Source organism: Apus apus, chromosome 4 (assembly GCF_020740795.1).
Source record: "Apus apus isolate bApuApu2 chromosome 4, bApuApu2.pri.cur, whole genome shotgun sequence".
NCBI classification, from domain to species: Eukaryota; Metazoa; Chordata; class Aves; order Apodiformes; family Apodidae; genus Apus; species Apus apus.
This window is the reverse complement of record NC_067285.1, coordinates 91,363,813-91,380,660: the sequence shown is the minus strand read 5'-3', so window position 1 is coordinate 91,380,660 and position 16,848 is coordinate 91,363,813. Positions and strand designations below refer to the sequence as shown.

At 40.9% G+C, this 16,848-nt stretch overlaps 1 protein-coding gene across 4 annotated transcripts in view; it reads left to right on the top strand.

Moving 5' to 3' along the window:
* Positions 1-4,306: 4,306 nt before the first annotated feature.
* The window catches only part of UBE2K (ubiquitin conjugating enzyme E2 K), a 35,862-nt gene continuing 23,320 nt past the window's right edge, over positions 4,307-16,848 (top strand). For 2 of the 4 annotated variants that reach the window (XM_051619861.1, XM_051619860.1), the window contains exon 1: positions 4,321-4,476. In XM_051619861.1, coding sequence (XP_051475821.1) covers positions 4,414-4,476 — 63 coding nt within the window. In that variant the 5' untranslated portion in view covers positions 4,321-4,413. Of the gene's footprint in view, positions 4,477-9,833; positions 9,874-16,848 lie in introns of all 4 variants that reach the window. The other 2 variants (XM_051619862.1, XM_051619859.1) reach the window with 2 other exon arrangements.

Below are 16,848 nucleotides of genomic sequence, written 5' to 3'. Positions count from 1 at the left end.
TGCTCTCTTCGTAAAGCAAAGCGCTCCCCAACAGAGGGATCCGTCTTAACACGAGGAAGCCCATCTGCCCGGTTCCACCCAGGAGAGGGCACTCTGACACCTGTCCACGCAACCGGACGTGGACACGGATGGGGAGGAACAGGAAAGTTAAGATGACAATTTAACACTCGGTCAACTTGCACAACCAGTTAGTTATTTTTATGATAAAGCTAACCTTCGGAATGAGTTGAGTCATCCAGACGCTGCCACAACAGGAACACAATATGACAGACATTAAACGTGCAGGCTAAATTTATTGTCATAGTCTCTGAAATCTGCTAAAGGATATGCAGATAAAAAGAGACTACTGGCATGTAGGCCTCTGCTAAAAGCTAGGAACCCAGAAGGAGAGATGTCAGTCTAAGTTTGGTGCAAAATGAGGGTTAAATTTTAAAATAACCTCGTTTTATGACTATTATTCCTTGATGACTTTGAAAAATAAAGGATTATTATAAATGAGGTGGATAAAAATCTTTAAATGCAAAGTGCATACTACCTACTACTAATACTGCCTGTAAAGTCAATCCTTGTATGGATGCCTCATGAAATAAACAAAATAAGAATTAAAAATGTTACAGGTTCAACCTCTGTTTCAAAGTGTTTGAAATCATTAAGAAATCATACACCAATAATGAGAGAATTCCAAGCCTGACATTTCTTATTTTTCTAAACTAAAGAGGCCACAATGAGGAGGGGGGAAAGACTTCTTACCCAAGACACAAAGTAGCAAAAGAGGAACATAATGTTACATGCTGGAAAGTTACAGTTTAAAAAATAATATTTTCTTCTAAACACAGGGTGCAATCTCAGTAATTCCAATTCTCTCTGAGTAATTCTACTAGAAAAATATCCTATTGATATGAGCAAAATAAAATTAGGAAAATAGAAAAATGAAGAATCTTAACTTGAGGAACAGAAATTTAATCACACTTAGTGCTGCCATATGCATCTTGGAGTCCCTAGGCAGTGTACTGGGGTTGAGGGGCATCCATAGTCTGGGACAGATGAACCATGCACATGGTGAGCACACTGTGTGTGCAGCAAGTGAACCAAACGTGTGTAATTTGTGCATGAACCATAGCCATTTTCCCACAAAAATGTGGGGAACTGTTTCCTAGATATAGGTTATAGGACAGATTATATTTCTTATATCACACAATAAATTATATAGTATTTAGGATGTTTGGTTATCCTAGCATCAGCTGATGAATACTGACAGCATTAGCATATTGAGAGCTTGGGCTGAGGTCTTACAATCACTGATCTTACTTCATAGGCACTCAGCCTGTAAATTTTCCTCCTGCATTAATCTTACATGGTTTGAACTTCATTTAGATAGACCATATTTCCTGCTCCCACTTTCAGAAGTATTTCAAACTAATATGCAAAACATACTAAGCAATACAGGGATACCCAGAATTCTATCTCCCACTCTATTAGTTATGATAAACACCAACAGGCAAAGGCATACACCAATTTGCTGCCAGTTTGTGAAAGCTGCTATTGAAAGAACTGTTTGGTATAAGGCTAAATTGATGATGGGATCAATGAAATAACTATCTCCTGAAATGAGATATACTACAAAGTTTTGCAATTCAAAAAGTGAGCTGAACTATGTTCGGAGTACTACAGTTTTACATTTTCTGTATGGATTTTTCAAAGGGTGACAGACCAACGAGAACGTAATTCAGAGGACACACACAAAACTCTACTACCAACATGCTATAAAATATGTTATGAAGTCAGACATGGGGGTCACTGCAATCACTCAGAGGCTATGTTCTCATTTTTTCTGAACATTTTCTTATTTCACAAAACCCTCTAAAATAAATGCTAAACCAAACTAAAATTAAACCACAAAACAGTCCCATTCTGGCCTAAAATGCTGTAGAGTCTTCTGTAAAATAGTTAACGATGATAAAGCATAAAACAGTATAGGAGGTATAGAATGATAACCCCAGCATGCTGATTACATTAAGGTACTGGTTTTACACAGTATTTGAGTTCTGGCAGAACTTGCCACTACTCTGTTCTACCCTCCAAAAATCCTTTCCATATGCTCTATGTTTTACCAAAGGGAAAATCAACACAGTATATGGTGAATATGGAACAGCTGTGAGATACATGAAAGATGCCTATTTAGAGGACAAAGGGAAAGGAGTGGGGTATACTAAGGAAAACACTGAGTAATACGTATTAATTTGATTTGCTTTTTACAGCAACAACCTCTGACATTTGTAATCCAAATGAGCACATGAAAATGAACCTAGGTACAAATCAAGCAAAATCATTGCCCTTTACTATGGCTATTACTGTATGTCTCCTACCTGTAACCTAGCAGCACACTTACAGGAACACAAAGGATTCTAACATTTGATAAAGGCCATGTTTTCTACCCTAGTCAAAGCAACACCTGAATACTAGAAGCTCAGCTTCTTTCAGTGAGCTGTCTGAAAAAATATAAGGCATTTAACCTGGAGATTTTAAGTACTGCCTTTATAATTTGTGTCTATAGTATTCAACAGGAGTTCAGCACACCATAAACCTAACTTACAACTTCTAAGAGGCAGAGTTATTAACTTCACAGGCAAGAACCTAAGGCACAGAGAAGCCAGTGCCTACCTTCTCAAAAGGAACTTAAGAGATACCAGTGAGACTTAGATGTCTAAGTTATTCTGCAGATGAAGGCCCAAGATCACACTGCAAGTCATTAAAAAGAAATCAGGCCCAACGCAAAACGACTCTTCTCAAAAAGGTACTAAAAACTTCAGCAGAAAAACTGCATTGTGTATTGCATTAAAAACAAGTTTCAGTCTGAAGGAGACCTAATTTGATGAACAGATGCACAAGATACAACATTTTGCAGGAAAATAGACTTTTTCCAGTCAAACCACAGGGGAAGAGTAAACTCACACAGAAAAACAACTATATGCATCTGTATATAGTTGCCAGATTATTTTTTTGTTGTTGGGCCTATACTTTCTTTAGTGTTTATATACTAGTCAAAATGCTGTGTATACTAACAGACAGAAAAAAACAGCACTTGCAGATGACAGCCATGTGTTTGTTGAGATAAACGCCTATGGTGTACACTGTCCTGCACTGCACCATTAAGAGGAGGCACTGCAAAATCTTTCTATAGACCTTAATGTCTTGAAAGCCTCTAGTTCCTCAATAAACAACAGTTGTAAATGCAATCTCCTGTTCCCCTGTGAAATCCACGTAAGCTTTTCCATACCATGTTGTGCACCTCAGGATAGCAAGGATGGTTACTGGTACCCTTTTTCAGTTTTCTAGACAGAGGAACATCTGTGGCTTGCAATGTTTGCTTCTGCAATAAAACAGTCCATTAGACAGGACTGACCTTCACCTTTTAAAATCCTGTAGTAGAATCCATAAAAAGAAACAGTTCCCTTTACTGCCTCCCCAGGGTGGTTGCGCCTTGGCCTGCCGGGCCTGTGCATTTCCCCCCGTCCTACATGAGGAGGCAGCAGGATCTTCAAAGGAAGCACGAAGGTGTGAAAAGGGAAGGGAGCTGGGCCAGGATAGCGATGTGTAAGGACCTGCAGTTTTCTCCAACAAGCGTGGGAGGTAAAAAAAAAAAAATATGAAAAAAACAAGTGGGAACTGCTGGATAGGCAGGCTGAGCGGATTCTCAAGGCATGTGAGAAGCTCCCTGATGTTTTTTCGCTCAGCGGCTTCACCAGGGTGCTCCTTGGGGCAGCTGTCTTCTCAGAGACACCTCAGGCCTGCCCCGCTGCCTCAGAACCCCGGCCCCGCTGCCGGTTCCAAGTCCCGGGCCGCCCCACCCCCCCGCCGGGGCCCGGCGCCCCCGGCCGCCCCGCTGCTGGGCGCTGCGGGCCCCGGGCCGGGCCGCGCTGCTCGCGGCGGGAACCATGACAACACAACGGCCCGAAGCGGGGCCGGCCGGCGGCGGGGGGCGGCCGCGGGGCTCTGCCCGCAGATGTTTCTCCTCACGCTTGCGGCAGGCGCCGCCGGGGACCGGCCCGGGCCGTGACACGGCGAGCGGCGGCAGGCAGAGGTCTCCCGCGGCGCGCCGCGAGCAGGGCGAGCCCCCCGCGCCTCCGCAGGAGGTGGCGGCGGCGGCGGCATCATCCTTCCCTGCAGGGGCAGCCGCGAGAAGGCCAGAGAGCCCCCTGCGCCCGCGCCCGCCCCCGGCGGGAGCCCCGCGGCCCGCTCCGCCGGGCGCACACGGCGGCCCCTCCTGAGCGGCGGCGGCGGGCACGGCCGGCCCAGCGCGCATGCTCGGCGCGGCCGCCATTTTGGTGGGGCCGGGAGTTATCCGGTGCGAGCGGCGGCGGAGCTCGCTGGGCCCGGCTCGGAGGCAGCGGCGAGGGGGTGCCCGCTGCGGAGATGGCCAACATCGCGGTGCAGAGGATCAAGCGGGAGTTCAAGGAGGTGCTGAAGAGCGAGGAGGTCAGAGCCTCTCCCCTTCCCTTGGCGTGCCGCCGCTCCCCCGTCGGTGCCTGCCCGTGAGCGCGGGCGGCGGGGGAAGGTGCTGGTGCCCCGCCGGCCTGCGCGGGGACCCCGCTTCCCCTTCGGCCCCACCTCCCCGCGCTGGGGGTGGGCCCGTCCCACGGCCTCGGGGAGGGGAATGGCGATTCCCGGGGAGCCGGGACCCGGCAGCCGCCGGGAGGGGGGAGGAGGGGGGCGCTGAGCCCCTCCCCCAGCGGGCAGCGGGAGCCGCCGGCGGCCGGAGCGGGGAGCGGGGCCGGCGAGCTGGGCCCGGGAAGCGTGGCGGCGGCGGGGGGCGCGGGCCGAGGAGGCCGGGGCAGGCAGGCCGGCCGGCCGGTCGTTCCCCGGCGAGGGTCTGGGCGGCCGATGCCGGCCGGGCCGGCGGGGGCCGGGCGGGGTGGGGCCTACCCGGCGCAGGCCGCCCGCCGCCCCCGGCCCGCGCCCGCCGCCCTGCCCACTTCCGCCGCGCGCGCGGCCGGTGGGGAGGGGGAGGCTCCCCCGGGCGGGCCGGGGGTGATGGAGCGGGTCGGTGAGGCCGGGGGGGGGTGCGTGGTACCACACATCCCCTGCAGCTCATCCCTCCCGTCAGCCAGCCAGAGCCTGAGGCTGCAGGGGATGTTTCTAATTACCGGCTCTTTTAAAGGGATGCAGGCAAACCCCTGTTTATTTAGGTTACTTTGATACAGAACTTCCTTTATCCCACTGCGGGCTTACTCACCTTCAGGTGGATGCTTTTAAAGCCTCACTCATTTCAGTCATGTAACCTCGTTTCCCAAACAGTATGTTCCGAGCTATGTGGTGGTCAGTCAGGGAAACTGGCTGCTTTCAGGGGGACATGAAAGAAGTTCTGATCAGTTTGGGGGGACACATAGCAGCATTTGCTGGGTTGCATCAATACTGCTTTTGCTGTGTCTGAGTTGGTGGACGTGAGCCAGATAGGTTTTAATGGCTGTGTCGTCATTGTCGTTCTACTTGGGATGATGTTGCAGGTTAGATGCTTGTGAAATACATGAATATATAACTCTTAAAGCTGGTGTTTTAGTAATCTGAACATATTCACAGAGGAACAATTGAGAGGATAATTTTTGAAAGACACTAATGGCTTAAGGAGAATGTGTTTAGGGTAGCAGTAGTTGATGTGCTTTTAAATATAAGTGTGTGGTAACAGCATTGTTGCTATGCAGCTTGAACTAGCCCCTGGAAAATGTAAGGGCCTTGTTTTAAAGCTGCCTTCAGAGCCCAGGCTGATTTCACCAAGCTGTTGCACAGCGAATAACAGAATTGCATGTAAGCTAAGAGAAATTTCTAGGTGGATACTCTTATACCAGAGCTAGACCTTGTACCATGTATAACCAGTTGATATTGTGGGAACAAAGAAGTCTATTTGAAAGTGTTGTCTAAAGGCTTCAAAACCTTTTTGCTTTGCTTTGCTTTATGGAGAAAAAAGAAACCTTAACTTACATAAGGTTTTGGGGGAGATCTGTGCTAAATTTTCTTGCTGCAAAGGCTGGATCTACTGAGCATATTTTTCACTTTTCCTGTTTGTTTAGTCTGTGCATTGAAAGCATCAGTACAGAATGTTGGAAATGGAGATGATGGAGAAACCAATAAACAGGTGGGGGAGTAATAGTATCCCACTTACGATAAGTGGGAGAAGGCTTTGGTTAAGGTTAGCTAGTATTATTTTAGAATAGAGTTGCTGGAATGCTGCAATGGGTAGCCATATCCTTGCCTATTCTCTGTATAAGCAGCTATTTTGTGAGAGGAAGAATCTGTCTGGCATTTAACAATAAACAGAAACGTGTTGAAACATCTTGTGGTCACTTAAAGACTGATCCTGAGAAGTGGTTGTAGGTCATCAGGTATGTTAAACAGTGTGTGATTTGTTCTCTGATTTTAACAGAGCATCAGTGTTTGAAATAAATTATGTTAGCACTGAAGGATTAAATGTTTAATTGGCCATCCAGTTTCTTTTAACATATGGAAATAAAAGTTTTTCTGGCGATCTTCAAGGTTAACAGGTACCTTACAGTGAAACCACTACTCTGGTACCAGAGGTAACACATTGGAAAACAGCTTCCTCCTAGCAAGGAGAGAGTTGCTGTTATCTCCACCACAGAGTGTTCTTCTGTTATGAATATCAAGAGACAGGGGTTTATCTGCATGGAAGGTGAACCCAGATAGAGCTGAGAATAAATTAAACTCAGCTGCAGTTCTGGAATATGAACATATATGCATTAGCAGATATGTGAAGTAGCAGTTAAAATTTGTAACTTGCTGCAATCTAAAATAGCATTGAAGTAAAGACGTAGGTTAATGGCAAAATTCAAAGTACTTCATTTCCAATAAGGAAGTAGGTATTTGTTTTGGAGTCCACTATGAGTTTTTGTGATTTACAGGAGAAAGGGAGAAGGGAAAGGTAATGGTATTCTCCATACCATTTCCCTTCTTAGGCTTCTAGAGTTCTAGTGAGTAACTCTGGTGTTTGCTTTTGCCTGTAATAGTTGTGTGATTTGTGTCTGTTCATAGGATGTTAAGTGGCATCTCTGAAGTTTTCTTGCTCTTTGGAAAAGCCATAAGCATTTAATCTTCTGGCCCAGAAAAACTTAATTACTTTGTTTATATCTGTGCAGAAGTTGAATTGCTAAGATGGAAACTTTTAGTAGTAATTGTGCTTTAGTGTTGCTAGAAGGGCTTACTGGAAATTGTGGATGCTTGTTTTTCATCCCGTTTATCAAGTATAACCAATGCAGATATGTAAGAATTAGATATCTTCTATTTTTTAAACAATGTGCATTTTCTGCTAATACATATGCCTAACTTTAGGTTAATAACAGTAGTCTCACTGAAGTCAGTAGAGGTTTAGTGAGTGCAGTGCGACTGTTTGTAGGGAAAAAAGCTAGAGTGTGCCTAGTTAATGAAAAGGCATACAGTTAAAAATGCATAAAGATGCAAAATTCTAAACTGACATTATCACAGAATCACCAAGGCTGAAAAAGACCTTTAAGATCATCACATCCAGCCTATGACTTAACACCACCACATTGGCTAGACCATGGCACTAAGTGCCACATCCAGCCTTTCTTTGAACAGATAATTATAGTGGTACCAATCTCTGTTCAGCCCCTCAGAAGGCTTGCATATGATAAAAAAGTGGTGATGAGGGGGTGTCAGTACTTCGGAGCACAAGGCTGCTATGCAGGGAGGGGACCTTAGAGCTTGGAGAAATGAATGGGCTGACAGGAACCTTTTTAATTTGAATAGGAGTAGGTACCAAGTCCTGCATCTAGGAGGAAATAATGCCATGCATCAGTACATTCAGACTGCATACTTATTGGAAACAAAGCAGACTAGCAGAAAAAGACCTGCAAGACTTAGTGGAGGGCAAGTTGAACATGATTCAGCAGTGCTCGTGGCAAAACAGCAGCCCAACCACATGCTGGGTTGCATTAGTGAGAATGTAGTCAGTGGGCTGTGGCAAATGACTCCACCTCAGTTCTGTGCTTATGACACTGTATTTGCTGTACTGTGTCTGGTTTTGGGATTTCCAGTGTAGGACATTGATGTATTGGAGTAAGCCTAGCAGAACACCACCAAGTGATTAAGGGGCTGGAGGACATGATGTGTGGGGAGAGAGTGAGAGAACTGGTGGTGTTGAGAGAACTATTCACAGGGACATAATACTTAATGAGGAATTCTGGAGAAGAGCCAGATTTGTCTCAGAAGTGCATGGGGATAGGATGAGAGGTAACAGACACAAGCTGAAACATGGAAAATTCTGACTGGACACTGAGGAAAAAAAAATTACCATGATATTGTCAAACATTTAAACGATTGACCAGTGAAATTGTGGAATCTCTGTTCTTGGAGATGTTAAAAACTCAAGAAGTTCTTGAGCAACCTGCTGTCTTTGGACACGCTTTGAGCAGGAGGCAGGACTAAGAGGCCACCCAAGTGTGTCTTTCTCCATGATTCCGTATTTCTAGTATAAGGGCTTGTGGGGCTTTTTTAAAAGGCTGCTTTTTCTGTTTGTGAAAGAAAACATACAGAACAGAGGTACCAACTCTGTTGCCACACCTGGTGAAACTCCTCTGTAAACAAGTTGAAGGAATTTTAAAGTAGACTTTTTAGCTTAGAAGTTTCTACTGTTATAAGACCATGAATTGTATTCCTCTTTAAATTGGAGGCTAGGTTTTTCTGGTAGATGCAAAGCTGTCAAGGATTTTTGGTGGAACAAGTTCAATGTTGGAGTGCTGAAGATAGAACAGATATGAGATCCATAATGCTGCTTGAAGCTGCATTTTTCTGAAATGTCATAATCTTAACTTTAAAATAGTTGCTTGTGAGATCCTTTGTACACTGCCAAAAATAATATTGTCTACTGTATTTCAAGCCATGCCTATGATTTCAGACAAGACAAAGTTTAGATCACTTTCCTAAAATTATGAAAAAAGGATACTGAAATGCCATTACTGTGCATTTTTGGTTTTCTTAATTTTGTCTATGGTGTGTTCGGTTATATCGTTCAGCTTCTACTGGAAATTAAAGCAGAATGGATCTTTAGACCTTTGCCTTCAAATGAGTTTGTCCCTAAGTCACTTTTTTGGTAGCTAAAAAATAGTTGGCTCAGAACAAAATGTGTTTACTAGGAAGCTTTAAGAAAACTTCTTGTTCTCACTTGTAAGGTGATCTTTCTGAATTACTAGTTTACTTGTAGTTTTACACCTGTTTATCTGAACTATGTAGCTCTTTTACAAGTTCTGTAATACCATTGCACGTCTAAGATCAGTATTACATGGATAGTAAGAAGCACTAGCATTATGAATATTACTTTAATCTGTGATTTAAAATACTGAACATATAGTGATCGTTGACCAGACCTATGAGTTGGCCAAATATGAACAGTGGGAATATTTGTGCAGGGAAGGCAAGATCTATTGCTCATTCCTGTGTTCAGGTAGTGGCATTTTTTCACGTTAACATGTATCCAGTTGTATCCAGATTTCTCGTGAATGATCTACACTATTAGTTGGCAGAATCTGAGAGTTTTTGGGAGTAAGTGTAAAAGAAAAAAAAGGTCTTGGTCTCCGTTGGAGTCAAGGTCCTTCAGTTGTCTTTGGTAATCTCTTAAAAGCCTGAGGAAAGAGAGCAGTCATTGAATACAGGACTGGGTTGGTCACTTTAGGATCAGGGTTTAGGCCACAGCTACCAGGTGGTACCCTCTGACCGCAGCTCTTCATGGAACTAAGGTATAGTAGGAATTAGCAAATCTTTTAACCTTCCCAGTCTACCATTCATTCTTCTGTGCTTGTTTCCAGGAGTTTGGCTTTAATAGGAAAGAAGTGTACGAGTCCTAAGGTTAGTTCACTTTATCTAGTATGAAATTAAAATGAAGTTAACATTTTATTGTAGTAAATTTGTGTAACTACAAGAAAGTGCTACTTAACAGTCCAATCCTGACCTGTCTTAGGGTTTTTCAGTTGCATTAAACTCCTTAAACTAGTGCAAGTACTTAGTGTAAAATACTCACCTGTTAAATAGTTTCTAGCTTGTATCATAATCCTAGTCAGGATTTTTGTCATTACTACATCACTTTTCCAGTAATAATTGCTCTGCTGTTAAATTAAGCAAATGCTTTTGGTTAAACATTATCATTAATATTCAGACTGTCTTTTTGTCTCCAACAAACTGGGTAAAACTTTGCAGCAATTTAGATAAGGAAAATAAGCAATTTAGTTATTTTGTGTCAAGGAGTGTGAATTTTGAGAAATAGTATTCGATAAGGCACTCTAGGGATATATAGTGCCCTTTTACACTCCTGGTTTATGTAGCATTTTCTCTTCAGATTGTATCTGTGTTACTAGTAGTAACATTTGAATTGGGAACTTCTGAATATGCCTGCCATGAGGATGTAATAAAATAGTATCTGCATAATAAATAAAGTACCTCTGTGAGCAACAAAAATAAGCTTGTTTGAGGATCAGATCTGTGTCTGTTATTAGAGTATGTTGTAAAAAATTGTACCAAGGCCATGGATCGCTTCTCTGTAGTCTTCAAAGTTTCTGCATGGGAGAGCAATGTGAATAACGCTGGCTACAGAAGAATCTTCATTCAGCAGTTATGCTTTATTGGACACCATAAAACTCAGTCAGTCATATGGTATAACTCCAGTTTGACTATGCTTGCATCTAAGAGTTGAACTAGTATTGTGTGTTATTCTTTGGTTGGAATGCTAATAGGGATTATCCTGTCTACCTTTGTCTGTTCTCACAAGACACATAGGAAGATAATTTGTGTTAATTATTTCATAATTTCTATTCATTATTAGCCAGTAGGATCAACAGTTTATTGGAAAGGAAAGATTAATTACCTAAATCTTGCTACTTTAGAAAAGCAAAGTTTAAGGTGATGTGCCTTCAGATTCTAAAATACATTTGTACCGCATTTTACAAAGGGGGGGAACCCACAGAAGCCACAAATGCATTAGTCCGTGTTCTACTTAAATAGGTAGTTTAGTTCAAGCCAAGTATATATTGCTTTTTATTTTTAGTTGAAAGGAAACTATGAGAAAGCCTGAAGTTTTTGCTGTGTTAGGATCTGTCTTGGTACAGGAGGCTGTTGTGAAGTATGTAGCCTTTACTAAGCGAAATCATGGTAGCTGTGTTGTATTTGCTCCCTTTCTGGAAACTCTTAGAGACTTCATGGTGTTTAGGTATGCCCTTCCACTTTGGAATAAGGGTGTCCATATGGGAAGTTAGTACAGAAAAAACTGTTCTGAGTCTTTAAGCTTTCAGACTGCGAGTCAATTAGCATAGTTGATTTCAAATGAGCTGAATACTGTGATTCCTTTATGTGTAGAACTGCTAGCAACCTAAGTAGGGTAGACTGACAGAATTGACTACAGAATCTACATCAAGTAGTTTTGTGTGTTTATAGAATGATTAATTCAAAGTATGGTTCAAACTGATTATTAAAGCACACTTTATTTGCAGGGCTTTTTGGTTGTTTTGCATCAAAGACAGAACTGTCTGTAAAAAATATAAGGAAAATGCATCTTGAATTCCTACAAAATTGCTTGTTCACTTAGGCTTTCGTGAACAGGGTTACCCAGAACAGGAGTCCCCTGGACTGTGCCCATTCTTATGTTGAGTATCTGAGTGGCGCTCAGATTAGGTTTGTCCAGCTCCTGTCCATGATTAATGCACCTGGGTACCATAAATATCTTGCATAGTTAGACTTAGCCTATGACTGTGCAGGGGCCCTTACACCAGTGTGAGAGTGTAAGTATGCTGTTATGTACACAGCTTTCATAGCATAGCCATACCAGTTTAACCATACTATCCCTTAGTGAGATAAGCAGTGGCTGTGTAACTGCGCTTCGGGCTTATGCTAGTATAGCTGTGTCAGTTACACCTCCACATGTGTGACTGACACAATGATTTTGTCAGGAATAGTTTAGACAGACTCTAGAGCTGAAGTTTCAAAATTCTTTGAAGTTGTCCTAAGGCAATGCCAAGCAGCAGTGTCACATTCCTCCTGCAGTCTGGTCTCTTCTTCCCACTCCTCTTACGTGCAATGTTTGTCGTGAATCAAACGAGTAAGTTAGGTTAAAATGAAAGAACTTTTTTACTAAGTTAGTTTTAAAGTCAGATGTTTGCTGTGCAGTTGTGTGAAGGCCTGCACAAAATCCTTCCCTCTCCTTCACATTAGCTCTACCAGGACCAGGAGGAAAGTAGGGCCTTGGCAGCTTGTTAGACTGGCTTAAGTTGCTGTGGAAGTACATTCTCTCACATTTTTTGTGTGATGTTTTAGCAGCTGAACATTAGATGAAATAGGTATTTATATACTTAAAAAAAAAAAAAAAGGTTTTACTAAAACTTGGTGTTGCTCCAGGTCTAACTCTTGCAAAATGAAAATGTCTTAAATATTTGAGATGTTTTATGTTCTGACAGGAAAAAAAAATCCCTCTCAGTATTGTTCTTGTATGTAAACACATGTAATAATACAGAATCTTAAGGCTGGCACAGGTTTGGTCTCCTGTTAAGACATTTTATTAAAGAATCTTATAAAGATTAATTTATTTAAGTAAAACTGATTAATATTAACATTCTCATCTGAGTCTATTACTAGTACTGCAGAATTCAAACAGCATTTGTATTTATAACTCCTTAGATACATTAAAATACAAGCTATCTATTAGTAATACTGTAAATGAAAATCATTAGTGTGCAAAAACAATTAATTTGTTTCTACAAAAAGACATAAAATACATGTCAGTATAGTGAGAGGAAACAGAATGTGAAATGTGGAAGACCTTCAAGACTGAAATTGATAGTAGGGTCAAAGAACATGGGAGCTTTTTTAATGCATTTCTTACTACTGACCTTTTCTTATCTAGGAAAACTGCTCTTCAGTGTGCTTTAGGCAGACTTCTTGCCCTGCCCCAAACATCTGATTGTTTAGCAGATGAGTATTGCTCTGCTTTGAAGGTCAGCAAGAGCTCTATCTGAGAATGCAAGTGATCTGCTGATCTGAATTGATAGTGCAGTGCATAGAGTTTATAGCTGTGATTGTGCTAATTATGTGACAATTCCGCTTCTCTTTTTAATAATAACAAGTTCAGGCTCAGGAGATGCACTTGGTTCTGGCTCTTAAGCTAGAGTGAATCTGAAGGAATACTTCTAAAGTATGGAATTACTCCCCCTTGCTTTGCTAACTGTAACTGGGAAAAAAAATCCCCCCCCCAAAAAAACCCAAAGAATTTCACAGACCTCATATTTTTTATGTAGAATTTGCCATTTTACTGCACAGGTGTCCTGCACTTTGCTTCCTAGTAGAGTAATATATCCTGCCTTTTTGCTGTTTTCCCATTTCTTGCAGAAGAGTGAGCTAAGATGATGCAATGTGTATCCTGAGCTGTGCTGTGGTAGCAAAGGGTTAACAGGTAGAGACTGATTTGAAAATAGGTAGGCCAGGGAGATGAGAGGGTGGTAGTTGACTGCTTAGATAGCAGCCTAAGAGGTGAGCTTTTGTTAGAATCCCCTCGTTCTGGCATACCAGTGAAGTGGAGAGAGCTGGGTGATTTGGACTAAGTTGAGAGAGTTAATGGTTTTGTAGCAAAAGAGTACGAGAAAATAGTGTGGCAATTACGGCAAAACAAAATTACTTTGAATGTTTATCTGCAGATTTGCAAGGAGTTGGTAAATAGGATAAGAATCTGGTTTTGTTTTTTAATTTACTCATTTATATAATTGTTTAATGGAATGTACTGCTACTGAAAGGCTAGAGTTCTCTGCTCAGCACTTATGTTGACTCAGTGCTTGTGGCCTTTTGCAAAAATGGTGTTATATGGATTTAATTATGAAAATTAATCAGATTATCTTTTTTCTGTAACTCTTGAGAGATGTTCATACCAGATTTTGATATAGAGTAAGACTGTTGTGGTATAATGTGAAATGGGGAGGAGGGTAAGAAAGGTCTTATGAGACACTTGGTAACTTGATAGTACCATAGATCAATTTTGCTGGCACAGCTTCAGACTACAGTGAAGTATTTTTACTTAATTTGGCTTACTAAATATTGATCCTTATAACATCAGTATAAAATGTTTGTATGGTCAAAAGTACCAACTTTATATGTGCAAATAGTAGCCGTATTAAAGAAGTAACTACATTTTAATTAGATTTTAGGTAGGTTAAAAATGTTTATTGCCAATTTACCTTATAGAGGAATCAAACAATACTTTAAAAATTATGCCAAAAAGATAAATACAAAGTTGGTGGGTTTTGGTGGTGCAATTAGGAAATAATTTGTGATAGAAAACATTTTATTTTAAATGTATGCCCTTCCTCACAAGGTAATGGACTTTGTCCTGGGTTGAGAAAATTATGGAGAAGTTTTTCAAATTTGTTCCTTAATCTTTGCTGAAATCTCAGCATGTACATTCTTTAACATTTTTGTCCTTTCTTAAAACTTTACACTTAAACTTACACTTAATGTGTAAGTTGTTGGCCTGGAAGCACTTAATGACTGCAGAGTTTTAATACTTAGTTGTCTTTATTGCATCTTGGCTTGTTTATTTATTCACATAATTTCTCATTTATATGTGTGTCTTTTCAAGTTGGGTTTTTTCTGTTGTTTTTTTGTTCAGTTGCTTTTTTTGTTTAGTTTTTAATATACATGTTTCTAGAGTTTTCTGTGGCTTATTTGCTGTAACAGCAAAGTAAACTAACAGAAAATAGTATTACTTTATCTGATAATACAGTATATATTCCCCTTAAAACAGAAAAAACATGTTACAGGACCTATAAAATCACAGACAGCAGATAGTGAATTGCTGTATGGAATAGCAGGATTTTGTGGGACTTCTTTGTTTTTTGTGCACAGAGTTATTCAGAGGTGGCCACTGGGTTTTAAACTCCAAATCTAATTCTGGTTAAAACAGGGTGATTTTTTTGTGTGTGTTTTTTTTATTCCTTTTATAAATTTGCCATCTCAGTACTTATACCCAAAGATATTTGACATGAATTTTATACTTAGTCTGAATATGTAGTGAGACGCATACATTGAGAATATACAAGTAATAATTTGTTTTGACAGTACTTAGTTCTTTTTTGAAAAGTAATGTGCTGAATTGAAGCTATTAATATTGCTAAGAACTGTAATTTCTTTTCCTTTTTTTGTTCTGATCACAACAGTTTAGAACATAGTATGTATGCTGATGGATGCATAGTGGAGAATTTGGTCTGTCACAGTTGTTTAGAGTAGTTTTATTATGCAGGGATCAAAGGTCTGATAAAATAATATAATGGAGAGAGTAAGTAGAGCTGGCTGGTTTGAGAATAACCTCACTTAAAATTTATTTTCTGTGTGCCATCATCACCCCCTATTAAGTTTATAATGTCTTTTGTAGCCATGGTTGACGTCGAAGTATGAGGGACTCTTTTGAGTTTTAAAGTGGGCTTTTGCCTTCCACTTGGGAGAATTCAACGAAGATGTCAGAAACTGCTAGCCATGTAATAATAAAAAAATAAATAACCAAAACTGCATGAATAAGATGTTTCAATTTTTTTAAACCTATCAGTATCTATTTGTACATTGCTAGCTCTGATAATAGGCATTTTTAGATTGGTTACTTAAGGTTAACTTTTTATTTTTTATGTGGGGAAAGACATGTTTAGAAGAACATGGTCATGCTCCTGTGATGTTGATATGTTACAGTTTTGTCTTGGCTGTCTTTTTTCTTCTTAGATTCTGTGAAGGAAAACATGGATTTTTAAGAGTGGAGGTACTGGACTAGTGAAGAGGATAATAGGCCATGAATACTACATAAATTAAATATTTTTTTAAGGGCAGATTGGAGAAGAGAGAAGTAGATGGCATGGAAGGCTCAAGTGAAAGGGTGGTTTAATAGCAGAAAGAAGGCAGGCCTCTGTAATGAGGGACTCTGCTAGGGCCTGTAGATTATGGTGAATAAAAAGAACAGACGAGCTTGTTGTCTGCTGAGAGTAATACTAGGAGGTCCAGAGCTGCTCTCTAAAAGGATTTTAGTTGAAGTCGAGAAGTGTTTGATAAAGTCTTCATAGTGGCAAAACTTAATCTTCAGAGTTTCTGCTGAAGTGGATCATGTGTTGTAAGCAAGAAAGATACTCAGATATAAAACTAGACAGTGTAACTCTGGATTATTTTTCTAAAGAGGAGGCAGGCAAAGACAAGTCAAAATATTATTGATCAGTAGCTACTGTGCTAAATGTGGTTGAGTGTCCAGTCCTCAGGAGATGCTCACAAAATGACTCTTCATGAAGGATTGATTCCTTTGGGTTTCTTTTTAGAGATGAGGCTTTTGTGATGGATGAAAGCACCTTATATGAATCTTCCCCAACTTTTCTGCCTCGCACTTTTAGTTTAATATCCACACTTCAGTTCAATCTTTACAAGGTGGAATAAAATTGAGTAAGCATGGCAATGCATAAAGAATCTCAGCATTTGGGGTTGTCTAGAAGAACTTGTGACTAGAGTCCTAGTGTGAAGCAGGGGTTGCATTTGAAAATAAAAAAAGGCTATGCATAATCCAACTAGAATATGAAGAAAAAAAAAAAAAAAGATGAGCAAATTAGCTTTTTTTTTTTTTTAGTGTCAGTCTTCATCAAAATAATTTTCAGGTGTAGTGTCGCATTGGTAGATTCCTACAAAAGGTTTTTGGCATCAGTGGAGTGTTTTCATGTTGGCAAGAAGTGCTAGTGGGAATTGTATTGTTACTGAATTGAACTCCTTTAGATTGTGGAAGTAAATTCTGCTAGTGATGGACGGTTCATATTTCAGGACTTGCTAGCC